This window comes from Perognathus longimembris, chromosome 8 (genome assembly GCF_023159225.1).
Source record: "Perognathus longimembris pacificus isolate PPM17 chromosome 8, ASM2315922v1, whole genome shotgun sequence".
Taxonomy (NCBI): Eukaryota; Metazoa; Chordata; class Mammalia; order Rodentia; family Heteromyidae; genus Perognathus; species Perognathus longimembris.
Genome location: NC_063168.1, coordinates 61,148,838 through 61,173,436, shown reverse-complemented (window position 1 = coordinate 61,173,436; position 24,599 = coordinate 61,148,838). Strand labels below are relative to the sequence as shown.

Sequence of the window (24,599 nt, the reverse complement as noted above, 5' to 3'; positions counted from 1 at the left end):
CTTTTGTTCGCAGGTAAGTCTTCTCCAGCTCCTCGCTCGGTCGCTTTGTCTCCCCGCCTTTGGAGGCAGGCGTTAACCGCCCCGGGACCGGCCCCGGCCCAAGGCCCGCACCGCGCGGCCCCCCGGAGTCCCCCAAACCGCCAGGGCGCAGGTACCCGCTAACGTGCGCGGAACCCTGCGCGCCGGCCAATGGCAGCGCGCCTTACTGGGCGGGTAGCCAGCTGCGGCCGCGGCCAATCGGAGAGAGACTTGTTGTCTCCTGGCAGAGCGGGGTCCCGGCACCGCGGCGCTCAGGTTTTGTGTGGGTCCTGGGCGGAGGGCCCTGGTGCCGGGGCCCGAGGTGCCGCCTCGCTTGCGGGAGAGGGAGCGGGAGCAGCGGCCCGGAGAGAGGTGAGGGGCTCTGCCGGGACGGCCCCGCCCCCTTCTCGCCGCCCCTTTCGGCCCGAGCACCTCTCGAAGGCCACCCCGCCCCCTGCCCGCCGCCCGGCCCCACCCCCACCCCACCCCTACCCCGAGGCCTCACCTCTGACCCCCGGCCCGCCGCCCTCCCGGCCCTCCGGGGCGGTGTCCCCCTCGTCTCCTCCTACCCGGCGCGGGGTCGGTGTGCGGGGCTCTGAGATGGGAGTCGAGGAGCCAGCCACTCGCTGCCCCAAGTGGGGCCACCCTGTCCGGGCTCCTAAGGGGGGCTTAGGGCACCCCAACCAGTAACTACCGAGGCAGCGTGCGCGGGGCTCCGGGGTCCCCGGGCGGGGGATGGAAGTGGACCCACGCCCCCACTGGAACGGAGCTGCAGTCTAGGTGAGCAGGTGGCAGCCGTCCGGTGTCTTTTAACTAGGGAGCGGCACCCTTTGGTCATGTTCTCCCATAACAGGCATAGAGTAGGAGCAAAATAAAATGAAAGTGGGGTGGGGTTGGGGGAGAGAAGCCGCCTTTCCGGGGCTCAGTAGAGTTCTAGACCGTGCTCCTGGAGACACAGGTGGGGAGGGAAAGCCACTCACACTTAGGAACCTGATTCTTTGGCGTTGGAGCTGCCGGGCCACGCGTGGGGAGCCTCTACGTGGCCCGGGCTGTGGTGGGTGTGTACTGAGGAGTCAGTCCCTGCTTCAGGTTACCAAGCTCAGCATGGTTCAAGTACTGAGCATTGGGAACTGCTGTGCCTCAGTTGAGTTTCTCAGTGTGAGGGTCTGAACGCTGCTGGCTCTTGGCCTTGCCAGCAGGCCACTCCCGTGCTTTCGAAAGAAGAGATTTTTGCTTCGTAGAGATTACTTAAAATGGTCTTTATTTATCCGGAGATTCCCAAAAATCTTGTTTCATTTTTCTTCCCCCAGCTCTCAGGGCCAGAGTGGGGCAAGAGGATGCTTTCCCAGCCCCACCATGGAGCTGCGCTGTGGGGGATTGCTGTTCAGTTCTCGCTTTGATTCAGGGAACTTAGCCCATGTGGAGAAGGTGGAATCTGTGACTAGTGATGGGGAAGGAGTAGGAGGGGGGGCAGCAGCCCTCACTAGCACTGTTACTTCTTCCCCTGACTACGAGTTCAACGTGTGGACCCGGCCGGACTGTGCTGAAACAGAATTTGAGAATGGAAACAGGTAGGAGGAAAGACAGGGAGGGTGGAAGGAGAATACAGGGTAGATAAGGTACCCAGATCCACACTCCAGTTAGCCCTTGACTAGCCTGTTCGTAGCAGCATAGTACCCTCCAATTCCAACCCCTCCTCCCTTCTTTGGTCCTTGCCAGTTTGCCTTGCTCTGGCTTTCACACTTACCTGTCTCCAACCCTGTCAGATGTACTGACCTGCCTCTCCCTGGCCCTCAGGTCATGGTTCTACTTCAGTGTCCGGGGAGGAACCCCGGGAAGACTCATCAAGATCAACATTATGAACATGAACAAGCAAAGCAAACTCTATTCCCAGGGCATGGCTCCCTTTGTGCGTACATTGCCCTCCCGGCCTCGCTGGGAACGCATTCGAGACCGACCCACCTTTGAGGTAAGTTCTCTATGAAGAACAAAGACTGGGTGACAAGAGAGAAAAGTAGAATTTTCCCTTGTTAGAGATTAGTAGGCAGGCAGGACCTCAGGTTCCTTCCACCACTAGCTGGAGTCCAAGATGAGTGCCTGGTTCAGCAGGTCTGAAGAAGCTGGTGTTCATTGGAAAGTATGAGGGAGGGAGGTGTAACAGTGGAAAGGGCATGAGGTCAGCTCTTGGTGGCCCCAACAGCTCACTTCTGATGTGGATGGCATGCTGCCCCTCCTTCTTCCTCCTCTGCTCCTCAGATGACAGAGACGCAGTTTGTGTTGTCCTTTGTTCACCGTTTCGTGGAAGGCCGGGGGGCCACCACCTTCTTCGCCTTCTGCTACCCCTTCTCCTACAGTGACTGCCAGGATTTGCTAAGCCAGCTAGACCAACGCTTTCCGGAGAATCACCTTCCCCATGGCAGGTGCAAACTCCATTCTTACTCCTGCCACACCATCCTGGATCAGATGGCACCTCTGCTATTTCTGAAATTTGTTCTATGAGTTCTGAGTCAAAACTTCATCCGGTTTTTCTCCATATAGAATATAAGGCTTTGGGCTGGGAATATAGTCTAGTGGCAAGAGTGCTTGCCTCGCATACATGAAGCCCTGGGTTCAATTCCCCGGCACCACATATATAGAAAACGGTCAGAAGGGGCGCTGTGGCTCAAGTGGCAGAGTGCTAGCCTTGAGCAAAAAGAAGCCAGGGACAGTGCTCAGGCCCTGAGTCCAAGGCCCAGGACTAGCAAAAAACAAACAATATAAGGCTTTGAAAATACATTTCTTTGTGACCCTGTACTCAGCATATCACCGCCTGCCTTCCCCTCTTCCACCTGCCCAGTTTAAGCTCCAGTTCCCATCAGTTAACCAGCACTGTGGCTGCTCAGAACACCCTTTTCATCTGTCCCCATGGAGGGCAGCTCTGTCTACACAAAGTGATCTATCCAGGGGAGTCACAGCCTGGGGGAGGGGGACACAGTTGTTCATCTGTCCTGCGCTCTGCAGCGCTTCCAGCAGCACAGCCCCACCCATGTCCTCAGCCGCAATTAACCCAGTGAGGAATTGAGAGGCTCCCAAGGGTGAGAAACTCTATGTTACAATTCCTCGGCGGGTGACAAAGCCCACCTCATGCTAGGACTTCAAAGAATTTCTCCTGGTACAATGATTTTTTTTTTCTCCCTGCAGCACCCTAGATACTATCTATTACCACCGGGAGCTCCTTTGCTATTCTCTGGATGGACTTCGTGTAGATTTGTTAACAATCTCTTCTTGCCACGGGCTTCGAGAAGACCGAGAACCCCGTCTAGAACAGCTATTTCCTGACACCAGCACTCCCCGTCCATTCTGTTTCACAGGCAAGAGGGTGAGTAGGGAGAGCATAAAAGTGGCACTATCTCTAGCTCTGGCCACTGTGGATAGCTTAAGGCTTGTGGATCACTAGGCATTCAGGACCTAGCTCTGCCTGCAGCTCCTGCTCCTTTTGCAGAACCCAGCCAGCTGGAAGCCCAAGGACTCCTCCTGCCTTACCCACCCTAAGCCCATGTGTATCAAAACAGAACAGAACTGACCTCATGTCTTCTCTCCTTTCCACCTCAGATATTCTTCTTAAGCAGCAGGGTACACCCTGGCGAGACTCCATCTAGCTTTGTCTTCAATGGCTTTCTGGACTTCATCCTTCGACCTGATGATCCCAGAGCGCAAACCCTACGTCGCCTCTTTGTCTTTAAGTTGATTCCCATGTTGAACCCCGATGGTGTGGTCCGGGGCCACTACCGGTAAGTAGAGTCCTCAATCTTTTTGGATTATTCCCTGTCTCCTTCATGTACTTCTTCTTGGTGAGACATTCGGTCTTCTAGCCTCTCCTGTATTCCTTGTGTTCTGCTACCCCTAACAAGGGTATGCCCATCCAGTCTGGTAGTGATCTGAGGGGATTTGATTGTATCTAATACTCTCCTGGGAAGGAGCAAACCTGAGAGGTCCAGGCCCATCTGTGTAGAGAGAGCTAGCCTGAAATTTCTCTGGTAGGAGTGACAGCAGGTCAGATGGATTCTGCCTTCTTTCTCTCCCAACAATCTCAGCCTCTTGTTTGAGACAGGCTTCCGGGCTCCTTGTTATCATCGACTCTAGTGTCTCCTTTGCTAGCCTAGGCCACTAGATTTTGCTTCAGTCGTTGTTTTCCTACAGCACAGACTCACGTGGCGTGAATCTGAACCGTCAGTATTTGAAGCCCGATGCTATCCTGCACCCAGCCATCTATGGAGCTAAAGCTGTGCTTCTCTACCACCACGTGCACTCACGTCTGAGCTCCAAGAGTCCCCCTGAACACGAACCCACTTCTCATCTCCTCACTCCTGAAGCTCCTCTTTCTGACCTCGAGAAAGCCAACAACCTCAACAATGAAGCTCACCTTGGGCAGCCACCTGATGGGAAAAACCCCGAGGCCTGGACTGGGACGGAGCCAGCAGAAAAGAAGGCTAATGATGTGTGGATTATGCCCCAAAAGTCTGTTGACCTTGAGGAGCCAGCTCCTGACACCATCCCCCCAAAAGAGAGTGGCGTTGCCTACTATGTAGACCTGCATGGACATGCTTCCAAAAGGGGCTGCTTCATGTATGGAAACAGCTTTAATGATGAGAGCACCCAGGTAAGAGTCCTGAGGACCATGGCAATTGTGGGAAGTTTGCAGGGTAGAAGATAACAGTTAAGTCACCAAACAGGGATAGAAAGCCAGCAGGAAATCCTGTGCAGACCATCTCTGCATGAGTTTCAAAGGGCCAAGAAGTAGCACTGGGGCTTTCTGTCCCAGGCGTTACATCATGACATTACACCTGAGTGGGGACCCAGCTGCCATAGTTTTAGAGAACCAGAATAGAAGGAAAATTTTGCATTATTGGAAAGAAGAAATGAAGAGCTTAAAAGGAGGTGAATGATACCTTCCCAGTGCCTAGAAATGTCAAGCAGTGGGAACTGAAGAACTGTTGATTGCTGCCAATGGTTTTGATGGTATATGTTACATACTTACTGAGTCACATGGCTGCATGCTTACCATGTCTTCCTTGTCTCTTCTTTCTGTCTCTCCTTCTGAGTTGTCTTTTCCTTCCCCAAACAGGTAGAGAACATGCTGTACCCAAAGCTCATCTCCTTGAATTCAGCCCATTTCGACTTCCAGGGCTGCAATTTCTCAGAGAAGAACATGTACGCCCGAGACCGCAGAGACGGCCAGTCTAAAGAGGGAAGCGGCCGCGTGGCAATCTACAAAGCCTCAGGGATAATCCACAGGTTGGGTGGAAACTGGGATAGAGTTGAGGAAATGGCTTCCCTAAATTAGAAAATACCCAGTCCTGGGCTGGGAATATGGCCTAGCGGCAAGAGTGCTTGCCTCCTACACATGAAGCTCTCGGTTCGATTCCCCAGAACCACATATATGGAAAACGGCCAGAAGGGGCGCTGTGGCTCAGGTGGCAGAGTGCTAGCCTTGAGCGGGAAGAAGCCAGGGACAGTGCTCAGGCCCTGAGTCCAAGGCCCAGGACTGGCCAAATAAATAAATAAATAAATTTAGAAAAAAAAAAAAAAGAAAATACCCAGTCCTGGGTGCTTAAGGGGCTAGGAAAGCCCAAGTCTTCTTAAAGGAGAACTTCACAGTTGGTAGGACTGTCTTTAGTCTGAGTCTTCCCGGATACATGGTGTAGTGCCAAGGTCAGTTGCTAGTTGCTAGGTATTAGTGTGTTCTTTGTCTTCACTTTATTTTCAAGTGATTATAATCTTCTAAGACCATTTGAGTTGTCTCCCCGGGTTCTGTCTGGGCAGGACACTGATAAAAGTCTCTCTGTCTTAGCTACACACTTGAATGCAACTACAACACTGGACGCTCAGTAAACAGCATCCCTGCTGCCTGCCATGACAACGGGCGTGCCAGCCCTCCTCCACCGCCGGCTTTCCCCTCCAGATACACTGTGGAACTATTTGAGCAGGTATGAATCCTTGGGTTACATGGGAAAGGGGGAACCCCACAGTCTGGAAAGGCTTTTCTTCCTGCGAGAACTCTAAGGTTCTTTGCAGCGACATGGTTGTGTTCATCAGTTACAGGAGTGTGGCTCTGCGCTGTTCTTCCTTATTCTATGGGGTTTATTCACTCCTGAGCTTAAAAATGCCCCACTACTATGGTCTTGATAATTCTATCCTAGGACATGTAAGGGTAGAAAGAGCTGTAGGTTAGAGAAGATATCCAAACTCCTGTTAGGAGAATTCCTTCATGGTGGCTTCATGCTTGCTAGCCAGCAAGCATACCTATCCCTAGCATAATGGATGAGGGTCCCCAAATGGTTCCCTAACCAGCTATACATGTACATGAGATGCACAGCTTGAGCACAAAACTAGGGTACCCACTGAGAAGGCAGCCTGAGATAACAGAGCATGATGCTGAACCAAAGTGGACTTCCTCTACAGGTGGGCCGAGCCATGGCCATCGCAGCTCTGGACATGGCAGAATGTAACCCGTGGCCCCGAATCGTGCTTTCGGAGCACAGCAGCCTCACCAACCTGCGGGCCTGGATGCTGAGGCACGTGCGAAACAGCCGAGGGCTGACCACTGGGAACGTGGGTGTCAACAAGAAGAGATACCCTCGAACTCCTCCCAAAAGTAACAAGTAAGACCAGCAACATGGAAAGGAAAGATGGTAGGAAAGTGGGAGGTTTTCAGAGTAGGAGTGCTGAGGGATTTGTACTCCTTCCCCCACTCCTAAAAGTGCCCTGTGGTGAGTATTTTTTGGGTAGATTAATGTAAGATCTGTCCATTTTTTGAGAATAGGATCCTCTTCCCTCTTGCCTGGAGCCACATATTTCTAAGGGATCTGAAAATCAGGCCAGGAGACTCCTTGCTCCAGTGTGCACAAAAGCCATTTTTGTGGTGAAGGTGGGGCAGGGCTCAGCTCTCAAAGGTTGTAAATGACTGAAAGGAAATCAAGAGCCAACGCTAAGGTAATAGGGAAGTTCTTTAGGTTGGTCCTTCTGAGATGAGTTGTTACACCCAGGGCTGGAGACCCCTTTCATGGGCATGAATTCCTCCCTTCTTCCTGGGAATGGGTCTTGGGATGGCTTAGTTCAGATATGTAGCTTCACTGAGCATCAGATCCTGGGGAAAGCTAGGGACATTGCTCTCTGACCTAGGTTTAACTGGCATCTGTTGTTTTTTGTTTTTTGTTTTTTTGCAGTGGATTGCCCATTTCCTGCTCTGAAAATGCTCTGAACCGGGCTCGAAGTTTTAGCACTGGCACAGGTGCTGGTGTTGGCAGCAACAACCAACAAAATTCTCCACAGATGAAGAACTCCCCAAGCTTTCCTTTTCATGGCAGTCGGCCTGCAGGGCTTCCAGGCCTGGGCTGCAGCACCCAAAAGGTCAGCCACCGGGTGCTGGGCCCTGTCAGAGGTAAGCCAGTCTGGGAGCCCCTGCAGCAGGTGTTCAGTTGTTTGGGGCATTGCTGGGGAAAGTGAGCACTTGAAGATATATATACTTGGCCTGGGCCAAGGTGTGAATCAATAAAATTAGACTGAAGTAGAATCCACAACCTCTCCTTCGACCTTGGTGTTCCCTGCGACATGATTCAGAGCAGTATTGCATATGGCCATAGGTGGAAGTCCTGGGGATCTGGTCCTAGCTCATGCTAGGAGCTGGGGCCGTTTCCAGAGATGAAGTGCCAAGCACAGACATGGAGCCTTCACATCAAGGACAATGTCATTCTGTTCCCTTGGGGGCCAAATTTGTTAACTTTCATTAGAAACCAATTTGCAGAATGATGAGTGCCTGTCCATAGTTTCTAGGGGCTGAAATTGTTCAGGCTTCAGAGCCTTTTCAGAATCTGATATCAGGATTCTAATTCTTGCAAAGAAAAAAACAGTGTCAGTAGCTTCTGTTCTGGGCTCTCAGACCAAGTCTAATCCTTTCCAGTAGTGTACACAACTGCTGAATTGTATGTTATTATCCCTAGGTTTACCTGATAATACAAGATCTGGACCAAAACTCTATTCTAGACACAGATAGCTTTTAGGGAGAAAGAAAAGAAGTAACTTGGAATGCCTGGGTTGTGACAGGGAAGACTTCCAGTGCCACTTCTGGAAATGTACAAGTCAGTGCTGTGCGGTCCTCTGGCAGGAGGACTTGCCACAATATGGAAGCCTGTCAGCTTGGAGCCAAGCACTTTGCTGTTCAGTCTTCAGCTGCACCATTGATATTAAACATTTTCCTGCTAGTCAGCTTGCAGACTAGCTTCTAGAACAGTGGGTCAGCGGCAGCAAGTATGACTACACTGGCTTTTCTATTAGAGAAGGTAGAGGTAAGAATAGAGATCCGTACGAGCTTTAGCCAATTAAGCTGTGCTATCCCTGATACTCAATTTGATTCTCTATATTCCAAACTCTATTCTTTGAAACTCTGTGATGATTAGGAAAGGATAATTGTGCGCTGTATTTATGACAATAATTAAAGTAATAATGCCTTGTATAGTTAAATAGCATTTAACAGTGAACAACACAGTATCATAGAATTTCATTTACTAGTTATTGTGGCTCACATAGGTTATCTAGCTACTTAGGAAGCTGAGGATCATGATTTAAGGCTACACTGGGGGTGGGGGGAAAACCCCATTTCAACTAATAAAAAGCTAGGTACAGTGGTGCACACCTGCCCATTATACAGGAAGCATAAATAGGAATGTGGCCAAGGCTGACCTGGGCAAAAAAAAAAAAGTGAGACCCTCAGTCCTGTAACAAGGAGTACCTACTTTATGCCCAATTTATTGTTTGGGGGGAAGGTTTATGTATACAAGATAAATTTTCTCCACAAAGCAAAACCCTTTTCAAAAAATAATGAAACAGGTTGCGAATATGGCCTAGTGGTAGAGTGCTTGCCTAGCATGCATGAAGCCCTGGGTTCTAGTCCTCAGTACCACATAAATAGAAAAAAGCCAGAAGTGATGCTGTGGCTCAAGTGCTAGTGCTAGCCTTGAGCAAAAAGAAGCCAGGGACAGTGCTCAGGCCCTGAGTCCAAACCCTAGAACTGGCAAAAAAAGAAAGAAAGCAAAATGGGTCAAGGGTGTGGCTCAAGTGGTGAAACACATCCATGTAGCAAGCCCAAGATCCTAAGCTCAAACTCCAATGCCACCAAAGAAAAAGTAATTTCATCAGGACCTGTGGAAGGATGGTGTTTCCATTTTTCTGATGAAGAAACTTAAGCTGTTTGAGGGTGTTCTGTCCAGCTGGGTGTGGTGTATGTGCACTTGGGAATCTGAGGCAGGAAGATCATAAGCTCAAGGCCAGTCTAAGCTATATAGCAAAATCTTGTCCCAAAATAGAGAAGGAAAAAAATGTGGTAAGGAGTAGTTTTCCAAGATTGCACAGCCGTTAGGTAGCAGTGTCAATTTTCTACCTTCTCTTTTCAGTATAACTAGTTCATCATACTAAACCTAGATAAGTTTTTCTTTTTCCATTTCTTTTTCTTTTTGTAGTACTGGAGTTTGAATTCAGGGCCTTCAAGCCTGCTAGGCAAGTGCTCTACCATTTGCACTGCATTTCTGTCTGTCCTTGTTTATCTTTCTATTTCAGTCAGCCTCCCCTAGCTACTAACTCAATTATTTCACCAACATAAGTTCTCATTCCTTGACCACAAAGAAAATTAGTGAAGAGACTTTTCTGAAAAGTCCATCGCTGGAGGATGCCAAGCAGTTTTCAACCTTAATTACCGGCATCCTCTAGGCTCCCCTCTGAATGAAGAATTTTGTATTGAGCTCCTTGAATTAAGGGACATGTATTCTATTTCTCTGTTACTTCCCCAGATAACTAATGAAAAGTATGCAGTGTCTAATTCCTGGCTGATTGACTTGAAACTCAATAGAGGACACAGGACAGTAAATAAAACATAAAAGCACATGTATACTGTATAAAGATCCAAGGCCCTTGGCGATCTACTGTGCTAGATCAACAAAATAGGCAACTAAAGAATGTGCAGTTGAGAAAGTTTTGTTTTGGTTTATTTTTTAGGAGAAACAAAGGTTTATTAGACACTTCTCAAAAGACTATTGCAGGAGGGCTGGGAATGTGGCTTGGTGGTAGAGCGCTTGCCTAGCATGCATCGGCTCCATTCCTCAGTACCACATAAACAGAAAAAGCCAGAAGTGGGTGCTATGGCTCAGGTGGCAGAGTGCTAGCCTTGAGCAAAAAGAAGCCAGGGACAGTGCTCAGGCCCTGAGTCCAAGCCCCAGGACTGTCAAAATAAAATAAAATAAAATAAAAAGACAATTGCAGGAGCTAGACCAGTGTATAGCACTGAAAAATAGCTTTGAACAGGTATTATGACAAAGCATTCCAGGAATGAGAAATGACATCCAGGATCAGAAAACAGTGGTTCTGAATAGAAAACAAAAGCATGTATACTTAGCCTGGTATATAAGGGACCATGGCCCTTCACCTTGGGAAATGGGTGGAGAAAGGTGAGAAGTCATGGTGTCCAGAAAACAAGGATTATGAAACTAAGACATAGGGTAACAACTGTGTACTTCTAAGAATGGGGAAAAGGTAAGACTATGCACTGTAATGAACAGGAAAGGGGGGATGGGGGCCTTAGGTAGTTTACATATGAGATGACTAGAGCCTTTACTAGGGTTAGCGAGGAAGGGATAAATCTAAATATTAGAAAGAGAAGTGGCAGGATTCATGATAGGATACAAACTAAGGAGGCTTCACAACTATAAGATAGAGGAAAAACTCATGGTGACACTAAGACATTGTTGGAAGACTGAAAAGTTATCAATTTCAACTTGCTTGGGTGTCTTAGGCTATCTATATGAAGATACCCTTTCAGACAGACTATAGAGAAAAGTGCTAGATTGGAGGTCTAGGGATCATCACATGCAGGTGCCAGATAACTCATTATGAAGGGATGTTCCCCCAAGTAAATGAGCTTAGAAGCAGAAAATGCTGGCTGGAGAACAGAAACTCGAGACTTGCATAAGTATCTGTAACGACTAGGAAACTACAGCTCACAAGTCAAGGGATAAAGATAAGTAATTTAATCCCAGAACTACTGTAAGGAGTTGAAAAAGGAGATCCCAGGAATCTTGAGTCCCGATTGCTTTGTTCCTTGGGCATTGCTGCTTTACCTTGTGTCTTTATCCAATGTGATCTGTCCTATGCTGTTGCTTTGTAGTATTTTTCAGTTCCACACAACTGGCTCTTTAGTCTCTGCTACATCTAGCTATATTTTATTTTCTGAGCTAGAAAAAGATGACCACCTCCTTCCTGGACCTCAGAAATCTTAACTGTAAAACTAGCTATACTTTCCAACCCCCAAATTGTGATTTTTATTTATTTGTTTTACTTGTTTGTTTTTGGCAGATTGAGGTTTACACTCCCAGCCTTACATTTGCTAGAGAGGCACATCAGCTTTTGGCTTTATTTTTTGTGCTGGTACTGGGGCTTGACCTCAAGGCCTGGGCCTTTTTGTTCAAGGCTAGCACTCTACTCCACTTCTGGCTTTATGGTAGTTATTTGGAGTCTGAAGTTATCAGTCTCATGGACTTTCCTGCTGGGGCAGTCTTTGAACCGGGATCCTCAGATCTCAGCCTCCTGAGTAGCTAGGATTGCAGGTGTGTCACTGATACCTGGCTGCTTTATCTTTTGGATTAGTTTTACCCACACCAACTTGGCATGAACTTCCTATTTGTCTCCCATGGAGCTGACATTCACATGCAACCATGTCTGGCTTAGTGATTTAAATGTGGAGCCTTACCAGCATATTTGCCTTGGTTAGACCTGAACTGCAATCTTTCCAAGTAGCTAACGTTGCAAGTGTAAGCTACATGATTGGCTAGGGTTGTTCTTTGATAAAGATTTTTTTTGCCAGTGCTGGGGCTTGAACTTAGGTTTTTTTTTTTTTTCTGAGTAGTTTATTGGAGATAAGAGTGCTGTGGACTCTCCTGCCCAGGCTGGCTTTGAAACAATTCTCCCATCTCAGCCTGAGTAGCTAGGATTACAGGCATTAACCACCAGCGCCTGGCTAAGGATTTTTCTTTTAATTATGAATTTACTTATTAAAAAATTCCCACTAGGGGCTGGGAATATGCCCTAGTGGTAGAGTGCTCGCCTCGCATTCATGAAGCCCTGGGTTGGATTCCTCAGCACCACATATATAGAAAAAGCCAGAAGTGGCGTTGTGGCTCAAGTGCTAGAGTGCTAGCCTTGAGCAAAAAGAAGGCAGGGACAGTGCTCAGGCCCTGAGTTCAAGCCCCAGGACTGGCAAAAAAAAAAATAATAATTATACCACACTTAAGTACTAACATTGTATTGGCTATCCTTTATTGGCTAGAACAAACATGAGCTCGGGTTATTCAGGGAATTGCCCAGTCAGTCATGGGTTCCTGGCATTGTTGATGATCAGCAGGTAGCCAACTTGGGAGAAACAGGAATGCTGCTGGGACAGAAGGCCAAAAAGTTCTGAATAAACCTTAACTCCAAGTACCTTGAACTTAGCACAAAGACATTCTCTACCTAGTTCTCTCTAGCTCCAAAACACACTATTGAAGTACCACCTTCCCAGATCCATAGTCCAGTTCCCATGCACAGTCTCAGAAGCATAGACAGTACTGTCTGTAGCTTCCATAGCTACAGGGAAGACTTGGTCATTGGAACATAGCTAATACCGTGAGAAATAAAAGGCCTACAAGATACTATGCAAAACCAGATGCCAACAAAGCTAAAGAAAGCCCTGCCTGGGTGAGAGGGGAAAGGTAAAGTAGCTTCTCCTATCTCCTATCTGTTAGGAATGGATTCAGGCAGGACAAAGACTAGGAGGCAGATAAGACTTCTATTAAACAGGAGTGGCTCACCTTTACGGTTGTTCGAGTGCATCCTTCAAGTATTGTACCCTGGGTGCCTCACTTGCTTTGACCTGGCCCTGGGTTCCAACTTATTTCCTTATCTCCACCCTATCCAGCTGACTATGGAAGTGACAGGCCAAGGTGCTTAAGTTTAAAAACAGGAACCTTTAGCTGACACTATTACCACTGTCCTCTCTCCCAGCTTTGTGACTTTAGCCTTGGATTATTAGAACTCTTTTTTGGTCTCTGGCTTAGCTTAGCTGAGACAAAACTTTTGGTAGAGCAGCTAACATCCCATTCTGGACTAGTGAGCAGGACTTAGTTTGTACCCCATCACTACCACTGCTACTTTTTCCACTAAACCACTGGAAATGGTTCCAAATACATCTTCTTAGCACGAGGCACTGTGCCTAGAATTTACCAAAAATTTTACTTGGGGACCAAATTCATACTGGCCTCATCTTCCTGCCTTTTATTTTAGAATATAAACTAGGCCTGTGATCATCCCAAGGACTATATCTGCTGACAGTCCCAAAGATACCTGGAGAGGCGATGCTGGACAGAGGCACAAGGCAAATCATTTAGCTCATCTACACTGAGGCCTTAGAACAGCCATTCCAACCAGTGCAGGCTGAAGTCAATTTAGCTATGCCTCTCCATCCCTGGCCCCAGGGCTATCCTGCCACTCCTCAAATGGAACCTACAAGTGATTGCCACAAAACACCGAACCCTAACTAACCTCTGGAAGCAAAGTCAATGAGACCTTATCTCCGGTTAACCACCATAAAGCCAGATGTGGCCCAAGTGGTAGATTGCTAGCCTTGGGGAGGGCGGGGAGCAAGAGCCTAAGTCTCTGAGTTCAAGCCCCAGGACCAGCATATCCACCCACACACAAAATAGGGGAGATGGGGGAGGAATGTCTTGCTTTGTTCAGGCTGGCCATGAACCTTTCCATCTCTGCCTTTTGATTAGCATTAGCCATGAGCTACCAACTCAATATTAAGATATCTTTTTTTTTTTAATTGTAGACCTTTCAGAAATACTCCTTTTGCTTTTTGAGACAGGGTCTTGCTATATAGCAAAGGTAAACTCACAGTCCTCCTGCTGAGATTAGAGGCATGATCCACTAGGCTTTCAGAAATGTTTTTGATACTACTTGTTACCTCTCAGTGTAATTAGATAAGATGATGTTATTGTCACCTACTTCCCAAGTTTGAGGCTTTTTCACATTTAACATGTTGCTTTGTACTTAGGGTCAACTGTCAGGTTATCTTCTACACACACGCACACACACAATCACGCGTGCGCGCGCACACACACACACACACACTAGTATCTGCTCTCCCTCTGTATCAAGGCCTGCCTCCATCAATTCACCATCAGAGGACTGTCCCAAAGGGTAACTGCATGACCTTAAATTCCATCAGGCATGACTGATCCATAAATAATGACTAGTCATGTAAACACAGGGCACTAAAGGTAATGAGAGAACAATTAATTAAATTCTGTCTGTGCTTGTCAGGTTGCCTCACAGAGGTACCTTTTGGGATGGGATGTGGAAGATGGTCAGTTTCACTCCAAAGGGAAACAAATTCCAGAGGAACCACACAGCTAGTAGCAGTAGGGGCCAGACTAGTAGGAAAGATTTTTTTCTAAGAGTGGAAGACCTGTGTTTGGATATTAGTAATGGAAAGGAAGAATTTGAGTACACCAAAATGCAAAGAGAAAAAAGTGCAGGGCTGGGAATGTGGCTTAGTGGTAGAGTACCTGCCTAGCATGCATGAAGCCCTGGGTTCGATTCCTCAGTAGCACATAAACAGAAAAGGCTGGAAGTGGCACTGTGGCTCAAATGGTAGAAAGCTAGCCTTGAGCGAAAGAACTCAGGGACAGTGCCCAGGCCATGAGTTCAAGCCCATGACTGGGAAAAGAAAAAAAGTAGAAAGATCAAACAGTATTCTAACAGGGAGAGGGAAAGAGAAAAGGTTTTGTTTGGTCATGGGACATGTCCAACAGAGAGAACTGAATTTTAGAGAAAAGAGCTAGAGAGAGATTTAGGAGTTTTCAGTAGACCAAGTCTACCTGATGGGTAAAACTGACACAAGGGACAGAAACAAGTAATTGGAAGAGGAACAGTTATAGATAAAAGCCTAGGAAAGCTGTGTTTCTGAAGCTGAATTAACTTCTTGGAAATAATGAACTGGTTGAGCCAACTGAGACATGAGTACTGGAATAAGTATTAAAGGTCTTACTACCCATTTTATAGCTGCTTCAGAAGAGGGTGCTGGAGCCAGGTATGGTGGTGCCTGCTTGTAATTCTGGTACTTAGGAGGCTAAGGCAGGAGGAGGATGGCAACTTTGAGGACAGTTGGGGTCATATAGCAAGACTGTCTCAGAAAGTAGAGAGGTGTTCTGATGACAGGTGTAGACAGGCATCCTCTGACCAAAGGGAACCAGCAGAGTATCTCAGTGCCTAACTCACTTAACCTGCTTGTGTTCTTTCCACTAAAGAGCCCAGAAGCCAAGACAGGAGAAAGCGGCAGCAGCCACTGAACCATCGCCCTACTGCAAGCAGCCTAGCCCCACCAACTCCTGCTAGTTCTGGCCCAGCCTCTTCTCGCAACCTAACTTCCTGCCTAATACCCAATTCACTCAGCATATCAGGTCTGTACCAACTGCCTCTGAAGTCCAACCTCCTTCCTTTTGGACCACTGAGGGCTTAGTAGAGGCTCCTGAGTAGACTTAAACTCCTTCAGCCACTACCAGCTAGTCTGACTTCCTGCTTAACCAGATATAATGCAGGACACTCCAGGGTTCATCATTTATCCTCCTAGCACCCTAAACCCCTAACACTTGTGCCTTTGTACAGAGGCTGGAATTTAATGAGTTTGCAAATAAATGACACTGAACATATACTGTGTGCCAGCCACTGCTCTATGCACCTTACCTAATTTAATCCTCATTTCTATAGTACAGGAATTTGAGAACTTTTTCTCCCTGCAAAGTACTACTTATCAAGGTCCTTAAGTTGAAGAGCTAAGCAACATTTAGAAAACATTGGAGAATCGAAAAAGTTTTTTTTGTTTTTTTTTTTTTTTTGCCAGTCCTGGGCCTTGGGCTCAGGGCTTAAGCACTGTCCCTGGCTTCTTCAAGCTCAAGGCTAGCACTCTGCCACTTGAGCCACAGCGCCGCTTCTGGCCGTTTTCTGTATATGTGGTGCTGGGGAATCGAACCTAGGGCCTCGGGTATACCGAGGCAGGCACTCTTGCCACTAGGCTATATCCCCAGCCCCGAAAAAGTTTTTTTTTTAACCTGTCAAAGGTCTACACATTTATCCTACACATTCTGTACAAAACTATGCCATCCACTTTTTTTTTTTTTTCCTGAGGCTTGAACTCAGGACCTGGGCACTGATCCCTGAGCTTCTTTTGCTCAAGGCTAGCACTCTACCACTTGAGCCATAGCACTACTTCTGGCCTTTTCTGTTTATGTGGTACTAAGGAATCAACCCAGGGCTTCATGCATGATGCTAGGCAAGCACTCTACCTCTAAGCCACATTCCCAGCCCCACTCTTAAATTATACATCCAGCTTTATAAAGGAATGAATGAGACTGGGTTCCAACATCTTCTATCTTAACAGAGCTTGCTACAAGCAACCTGTTGATTCTTACTGGACAGCCTTCAATCCAGGTTTCCAGTATAATGGACCTGATCCTTAAGTATCCATACAGATGGTTGGTTGAGCCCTAGTTTTCATGCTAGTTAAACAAGGGTAGGTTCTGATTCCAGCCAAAATTGCTATGCCATCCCTTGAATCACCCAGGCAATTTTGCCTCCAGGGAACAAATGACAGCACATGGAGACATTTTTGTTTGTTAAAATGGGAGAGGGGACCAGGGAGGAAACAGGATTTAGTAGTTAAAGGTTAGGGATGCTGCTAAACATCCTATAATGGGCAAGACTGCTCCTATAAAAAAGGATTATCCAGTACAAATATCAATACTGCCAAAGTTAGGGACTGGGAATGTAGTTCAGTGTCATCATATTAGCATGTATGAAGCCTTGGTTTCAACTGCCAGCAATGGAAAAATAAAGTTCAAGAAACTGACCTAAAGGAAGTGGTCTCCTCTCCTCTGTGGCCCCTACCTTGATGAACAGCTTCCTCTGTTCTCTAGGGAATGGCTGCTCACTCTTGTCTTCGGGGGACAAGTCAGAGGCTGTTATGGTGATTGGAAAAGGTCTTCTAGGGACTAGTGCTCGGATTCCCTGCATCCGAACCCGATTGCAGGTAAAATTTGGGGGGGGGGGGGATCTTCCCTAGTCCCTGGCACAACTCTGGCAGAACCCAGCAAGGCACTATTCACCTGGGTAGTGGGAGGGAAAATGCTCAGCCCTGCTTTACCGCCTCCACCTCCACCCCTATCAGAGAGCTGCTATGGTACCTGCCCTACTCCAGTCCTCATCAGCCAGGTGTCTTGCTTGCTTCCAACCCCATCTGTCCCTGTCAGATGCACCCTAAATCCAGCCTGCTAGCTGTGGCTTTCCTTGCCCCTGCCCTTAGCTTCTCCTCTCTTTCTGCCCAGACCTGCTCGAGGAGAGTTTCCGCCAAGAGGGGTCCCGGATTCCCCAGGTAACATATCTGGTCACTGTTCCTAGAACAGCCCTGCCATCATCTCCAGTTCAGTTTAAATCCCCATGCTAGTTTAGCAAAGATGGGTTTAAGCAGAAACTGACTAGAAGAGTGATACTTAAACTGCTCTGGCAGGGGCTAAGGCCTAGAAGGCACTTAGGAAAGCCTACCTGTCTTTCACCATCTTTCTATACAGTGCTTCTCTACTCAGCCAGATGTTGGTCATGGTGTACCCATGAAAGCCACTGCTAAATCCTTTTGCCATCCCTTGTTATGTAAGACTTGGAATGCACAGTCATGGATTGAATTCAGTTCTCTAGCTGACATCCACTCTCATCTTCTGAGCTAAGAATTGCCCAGCAATTCAAGGTCCTAGGACCTCTGTTGACTTCTATACTAGGCTGTTATGCATGGAAACTCTAGAACAGAAAAGCTCATAGAAGAACCCAGCCTCTTAGCTTACCCCTGTCCACACAGGCTAGGCCCAGGTTGTGCCGGGGCTCACCGCCGACTTGCAGAGGGATGAGAGGTTCTTCAGACCCCACATCCCCTATTCCCCGGACCAGAGAGGGCAATGATCCAGAGCCCGAACCCAGCTCTGCTACACCAGGGTGAGCCCAAGTCTACTCCCTCTTTGCATCTCTCATTTCTTGTCCCTTCATGTCCATTTCTTCCATTCAGGATAATTTCATCCCTTCCCTACTTCCTTGACCCCAAAGACAAAAGAATCCCACTATAGCCTCAGAACTTCACCTCAGAGGACAAGAAAATCTACTTGTAGTTGGGGTATAAAGGCCTAGGAGCTAGCTAACTGGTACAAGCATCTAATCTCTTGTGCAGTAATCAACCTACCTACCTATCCCCACCCATCTTTAGCTTACTTTCCTTTCACTTCTCAGCACCTGCCTAACAGACCAGAAAAGGGGCAGTTATCACAGCCCTGATTCCTTTCTCTTCTCTGTTTGCAGGCTGCCTCAGGCTGGCCCTCCACGGCCCCACTCTGCTCCTGCCTTTTCTCCTATTTCCTGTACACTATCTGACTCCCCATCCCGGATTTGTTATAGCAGGGGGCCTTTGGGCCAACCTGAGGTTTGTTTTGTCCCTAAATCTCCCCCACTCACTGTTTCTCCCCGGGTCTGATAATGCCTTTACCTTCATGCCCAGGATTTAACCACAAGGTGGGGGAACATGGAAATATGTTTGTTCCCTTCCTTGGCTGCTGATTTCATGTGGCAATTCTAACTCCTTGGAAATGGCAGTCACAATATCTCTTGAGGCCTTGCAGAACATTTGAGACAGGACAAAATAAGGACCTGCCACCCCTTCCCTCCCTCCACAGCACAAGATTTGGGGACCACAAAAAATATATCTATATTTTTATATTTGGGGGGAGGGAATAGAAAAAGAAAGCCCCTATACTGGGCCCTATTCAGTGGCAGCTTCTTGTTCCATAGGGTTAAGGAAGACTTTGAGGAAATAAAAGTTGTTTGGGAAAATCCAGATGTAGTTGCTTTGTATGTTGTGATGGGTAGAAGGGATGAAGTGAAGTGTGAAGGCCCCTCACACCCTCCATCTTGCCTCAGACTATGTCCTGGAACCCTAGAAAAGAGGGGGAAAGATCTGAGGTAAGGAAAAATGCAGCTTTCCTCTGGGGAATCCTTGAGCAGCCAACTCCCATTTCAGCCTGTTCCATTACACTTTTAACCCACACTTAAGATCGGTTCCCAACCCTCTTCCCCTTCTCTCTGGCTTGAGTCTACAGCAGCCAACCCCTAATCTAATGCCCTTAGCCTCAGAACATTCTCACCCCTCACAATTAAGTAAAGCCTCTGCAATCTGGGGAAAATGGGGCTACTGAAGAGTCCTACTCATTTTGGGGGGGCAATGAGGGTGGTGGTCTTGGGGCTTGAACTCAGGGACTGAGCTCTGTCCCTGAGGTGGTGTAGCTCTACCACCTGAGCCACAGCGCTACTTTCGGCTTTTTCTGAGTAGTTTACTGGAGATGAGTCTCAAGAGACTTTCCAGCCCGGGCTGGCTTCAAACCGCGATCCTCGGATCTCAGCCTCCTGAGTAGCTAGGATTACAAACGTGAGCCACCGGCGCCCGGCTCCCCAACTCATTTTTATAAGACATCCTCAGTGCATTTGTTCCCACTGGAGTCAGCGCCTCCTTATAATCATATCCCCAACTTGGGATCTACCCATCAGGACCTCAACCTGAGGACTAAGGATTGGGAAGTCCACCCCTACGGTAGCAGGGCGCAGTTGGGAAGGGGCCGGGCAGCGCACGGCCCCCCGTGCGGACGAAGGAGCTCGGCTCTGCACCGCATCAAGCTTGTTTCTGACTTGAAGTTTCGAACCCTGCAGGCCCAGGCGCGGCCTCGCCACTCAGCTTTCCGAGGACTGGGGGCTACCGCCCGGGACCGTTACCTGGGGCGGAGAAAGCACCACTTTCATTCCTGCTTCTTGGGATTGTTGACTGCCACGTAGTGATAGAGAACGACAAGCAAGAAGAGCGACACGCCCAGCATGTTGGCGAAGATGGCGAGCTGAACGTCCGTGATCATCCTGCGGAGAAGGGGAGGGACTGAGCCGCGGGCGGCGCTCTCCTCGCCCTCGGCACGGGACCTCGCCCTAGCCCTCGCCCCCACGTCCAGACACGGCGAGGCTGGTCCGAAACGGCGCCTGCGTGCCCCTCACCTGACCGGCTCGGCTCGGCCCCGCTCCGCCGGCGCACAACTCGAGGTAGGAGACCTGAACCGGAACTTCGTAGGACGGACTAAGGCCCAACAAGGCGCTTCCGGCCGGGCGGCGCAGTCGAAACGGCTTCTCTAGCCCCGCGGTCTCCATCTCGTCTGCTCCCGCGGGGCGGGGCGTGTGAGGGGCGGGGCCTGGAGCAGCCCGGCCGCGGGGCGGGGCCGCGGGCGGAGTCTGCCAGCTGGCTACAGCTGGCGGGACCTGACTTGCGGTTGAGTCCTTGGGGGCCGCCCCCCTTGGAGAGAGTAGTGAGCTTGGATGAGGGTGCGGTGGCTGGGCCACGCAGGAGACTGGGCCTGACCCGCAGGCTCCAGTCCTTCCTGCGCCGATCCCCTCACCCCCCGCACTGCTGCCCACCCTTAGCTTCCCGGCCCAGCCCAGCCAGGTGCTTCCTGTGGCTCCCGCCCTACGGTACGCTCCAGCCGTGAGGGCGGGGTTGGACTCCGTGCCGAACGGGGAGCGGGCTGGCGAGGCCGGTGCTCCTTTCGCCACTGCCAGCCGGCCGTTCGGACCCACTTGTGACCAAGTAGCCTGATTGTGCCTGTCTTAAGCAGGCTCCCCGCCTGCACCGCGCTCCTGGAGATGGAGCGCGGGAAATAGGGAGGGGAGGGCCCGCCCGCCCGGAATCGGAACCCGGGAGGGGAGGGCCCTCCCGGAATCGGAACCCAGGCTTGGAACCTCTGCCAAGTGGGAAATCACCCCCATCCCACCCCCATGTGAGGGAGGGGCTAGGGGAGGAAGGGCTGGGACAAGTGTGAGGGGTGGTGAATTCAAAACGTAGAAAGAAGAGAGGGCTGTGGTGTGTCCGGTGGGTGTCTGGGGTCTCCAGTACAGGGCGCAGTGCATCGCTGCAGTCCCCGGCCCTGCTAGAACCTTCCCCCCCCGCCCCCCCGCCGTTGCTCCTTGCTTTCAGCTTCGCCATAAAAGGGAACGGCTAGGAGCCAGACAGGGTTGGGGGGCTAAGCTGCTGCTCCGGAGCTGTCAGGGGTAATGGAAGCCAGTTGGTTTGTGAGGGGGCGGGGGGGTGGACGCTTAGGGGAGTCCTCTGCTTCTCTGAGCCAAGGAAAACTCTACAGGAGCTGCTGTGGGGCTGGAACAGCTGGGACGGGAGACTAGCCTGTCTCCTGTGTGTACAATGGGCTGCGATTAAACTATCTCCAAGTGGGTTGCTCTGGCCTGAGACCAGAATGTGAACTGTTTGTGTGGGAGCACAACCCACCCCCTTTCAGGGGGTGGCTCCTACCTCAAGTCCGGCCTTGAATAGTATGTAATTCCCCTGGCCTCCCTTCACCTCTTCCCTTTCCCTCACCATTTCCCAGAAGTTTCATGTTTAGAATCCCAAACCCACACGTCCTCCACATAAGGGCAAAACCCAGACACACTCCCTATGCATCCCTCAATGAGCTTGTGTGTTCCCAGCTCTTCTCTGGGAGAGTACAGGTCCAGGTCTTAAAGGATTACACACCATTATGCTTCGTGTCTCCTGGAAATCTGGAGCAGATTCAAGTCAACTAGACACTGGGGTCTACTGTTGAATCAGAACTAGACTTTGCTTTTTAAAAATAAGCATTTCTTCTAGGCTACCATGGAAGGTAAACTTTCTTCCTGCAGATGACATGAAAGAAAGCTTGTAGACATGCTTCTGATTTCCAAAACTGTCCTAAGATTAGCTGATCCAGTTGCATACTAGGAGACACCGCAGCTGAAAGGGCATCTTCAATATGTATGTGCGTGCATGTATGTGTGTGAGCACATGCGTGCAAGCATGCACTATCATGATGGGGCTTGAACTCAGGGTCTTTGTGGTCTCACTTGGCTTTTTGGGTCAGGGTTGGCACTCTTCTACTTGAGCTAAACCTCCACGTTCAGCATTTTGCTGATTAATTGGACATAAGAATCAGATATGTCTTCCCAGGCTGGCTCTGAACTATGATCCTCAGATTTCAGTCTTCTGAATGTCTAGGATTACAGGCATGAGCCACTAATGTCTGGCTTCAATATCATTTTATAAAGAAAAAAGAAAACGTGAGGCCCAGAGGGTAATCTGGCAAAGGCTCTACCACAGATTGATGTCAGTATAACTTGTTCTTCTCACCTCCATTCTCTATTCCATTTGGGACAATCGACATAATAGGTTGTCCTAGAGACCAAGAGAAGGGAGAAATGATTTATTTTAAAGCCACCCAGAAAAGTTCACCTTCCAGAACTTCCTGTACCTAGGTCAGCAAGTCTTTATCAGCCTGGAATAGATCATTTGGCTTAGTGCCTGGAAGAACAAACAAAAAATGGTGTCTCTAATTGAACTAAGGACAACAGAAAAACAAACTGATAAAAAAAAAGATGTGGGAAATAAGACAGGCAAAACTACATCCTGAAGGAAGTTGAGGAGGGAGATTGGAAGGGCTCCTAGAGTTTAATCTCTGATTTGTGTGACATTTTCAAGGAAAGGACAAAAGGCTAGGGTTAGGCTTCAGAGTTAGGAATCTGCAAGATCTGGGAAAAGAGACAGAACTGAGTCTATGCTCCTAAAATATTGTGCCTGGTACAAAGGTTGAACAGAAAAAAATGTATGCATTTGGGGAGCAGTGGACTTTGACTTGATTCCTTACAAGTTAGAATTCCTGTCTTGGTTGATTCTCCTTCTCTCCCCTATATTCAGTCCTTTGACAGGAGTGCTAGACATTGCTGGTGCCCCCTACTGTCCTGTCCCTGAAAACACTGACCTCAGAGCTCAGTCAGTGATAGCTGAAATGAATGAGTTAGTTGTCTAGTATGGCAGGATTTCTCACTGGCATGAGATTCTTGGAAATCCCCATTTTGGAGAAGATTTAAATAGGCCCTGCTCTAGTGTTCCAGTGACTTAACCTCTTTTGGTGTCAGCAGATATTTCCAGTTGCTTTGGAAATTTGTGGCTGGATATTGGTGCCACGCCTGCAATGCCACTGCTACCTTCACTGTCACCACTGCATCCTTTCCAGCCTTGGTTCCCACTGCAGCGTGCTTTCCCATCATCGGGCCAGCATGGGAACCGTCCTCCCCCGTGACCCCAGAACCACTGATTTATTTGTAATCTTGCAGACATTCATTTCAGCTTCTAGTCTTGGCTCCTAATTACAAGGCTAAATGAAATGTAACCTACTGGAATTATTTCAAAGCCAGCATTTTTGAGTCAACCTAATTGAACTGTTACAACAGAATTTTTTTTTACCTTCAGGGGGCAGAAGAGGGGATGAATAGGAACTGGGCAGTGACAAGATGATTGAGATGTTTGTTGTTGTTGTTTTTCAGGTTACCAGAGGGCCCGTGAAAGGAGAGAAGATGAAGAATAGAGAAGAAAATCTATAACGGAAGCCAGGGCAATCTGAAAGGGAAGTGGACAGGCTCCCTGCGAGAACCAGGGACAAAGATACCAGCTTCCACAGACAGATTCTGGGGATCAGGATCCCCTGTGAACCTTTCCTTTAAATTTCCCTTTGTGCTGGTCCTTAGACCTCTAAGGCGCAGGCACACAGTTCTACTTCTCTTGGTTCCGGTGTTTATTTCCACCACCCTGACATTGCAAAACATCTCTTCCAGCAGTCAGGGTCATACTCTGGGTCGTCAGAAGCAGAGGCAGATCACCCAAAGTCACTCTGAAGGTTGGGTGGCATCCATTTTAAATATCACTTTATAAATGGTTCCTAGAATCCAGGTCCTCGTTTCTAACCATCTTGTGGATATTTATTTCAGCTGACTCTCATCTTGGTTTGGGGATATGGCTCGAGTGGTAGTAGAGTGCCTGCATAGCAAGCACAGCCTGAGGCCCTAAGTTCAAATCCTAATAGCTCAAAACAAAAACTTGCTTCTCTTTTCTATCTCCCCATCCTGGCTCAAACCCTAGGATCTTCTCCAGTGTGTCCTTTCATCTGGTCCCTCACTGCCTACACAGTCACTAAGTAATCACCCCCCCCCATGGTATCATTACCATCTAAGCCTGTCTGTATCACTTTTCAATGTGGAATTTGGAAGGGGTCCCTAGACAGTGAGCAAGTTTCCAATGATGGCATGGTTATAACGCTGGTTGGTGTGAGACTATATTCTTTGGTCCCTGACACTCTGTGCACTGCTTGCTGACATCTCCCTTCTTTTTCTTCCCTTTCCTTTCTCCTTTCCCCTTTTCCTCCCCCCGCTTTTTTTTTTTTTGGTCCTGGAGCTTGAACTCAGGCTCTGAGCATTCTCCCTGAGCTTTTTTTTTTTTTTTGCTCAAGGCTAGTGCTCTACCACTTGAGCCACAGTCCCACTTCCAGCTTTTGGGTGGTTAATTGGAGATAAGAGTATCAGGAACTTTCCTGCCTAGG

General features: G+C 48.6%; 2 protein-coding genes across 5 annotated transcripts; one reads left to right on the top strand and one right to left on the bottom strand.

The window, feature by feature from the left end:
* Window positions 1-257: 257 nt before the first annotated feature.
* Window positions 258-19,006, top strand: Agbl5 (AGBL carboxypeptidase 5). Of its 4 annotated transcripts, none has more exons than XM_048353262.1 (15): window positions 258-390; window positions 1,329-1,589; window positions 1,816-1,987; window positions 2,275-2,438; window positions 3,199-3,376; window positions 3,610-3,788; window positions 4,198-4,657; window positions 5,123-5,292; window positions 5,849-5,984; window positions 6,460-6,659; window positions 7,224-7,438; window positions 15,387-15,539; window positions 17,052-17,164; window positions 17,984-18,117; window positions 18,475-19,006. In XM_048353262.1, the coding sequence occupies exons 2-15, from the start codon at window positions 1,375-1,377 to the stop codon at window positions 18,644-18,646; spliced, it is 2,661 nt and encodes an 886-aa protein (XP_048209219.1). In that variant the 5' UTR covers window positions 258-390; window positions 1,329-1,374; the 3' UTR covers window positions 18,647-19,006. The 4 variants fall into 4 exon arrangements, 3 of the variants coding, with proteins under 3 accessions (XP_048209219.1, XP_048209220.1, XP_048209221.1); XM_048353263.1 differs by lacking the exon at window positions 258-390 and adding an exon at window positions 599-798; XR_007211943.1 differs by lacking the exon at window positions 258-390 and adding an exon at window positions 17,460-17,506 and having other exon boundaries at window positions 1,095-1,589; window positions 18,475-18,609.
* Ost4 (oligosaccharyltransferase complex subunit 4, non-catalytic) lies at window positions 18,871-20,354 on the bottom strand. The gene is made up of 3 exons (XM_048353275.1): window positions 20,206-20,354; window positions 19,936-20,073; window positions 18,871-19,105 (listed from the first exon to the last, which is right to left on the bottom strand). Exon 2 carries the CDS (start codon window positions 20,070-20,072, stop codon window positions 19,959-19,961), a length of 114 nt encoding a protein of 37 aa, XP_048209232.1. The 5' UTR covers window position 20,073; window positions 20,206-20,354; the 3' UTR covers window positions 18,871-19,105; window positions 19,936-19,958.
* Between the last annotated feature and the right edge of the window lie 4,245 nt (window positions 20,355-24,599).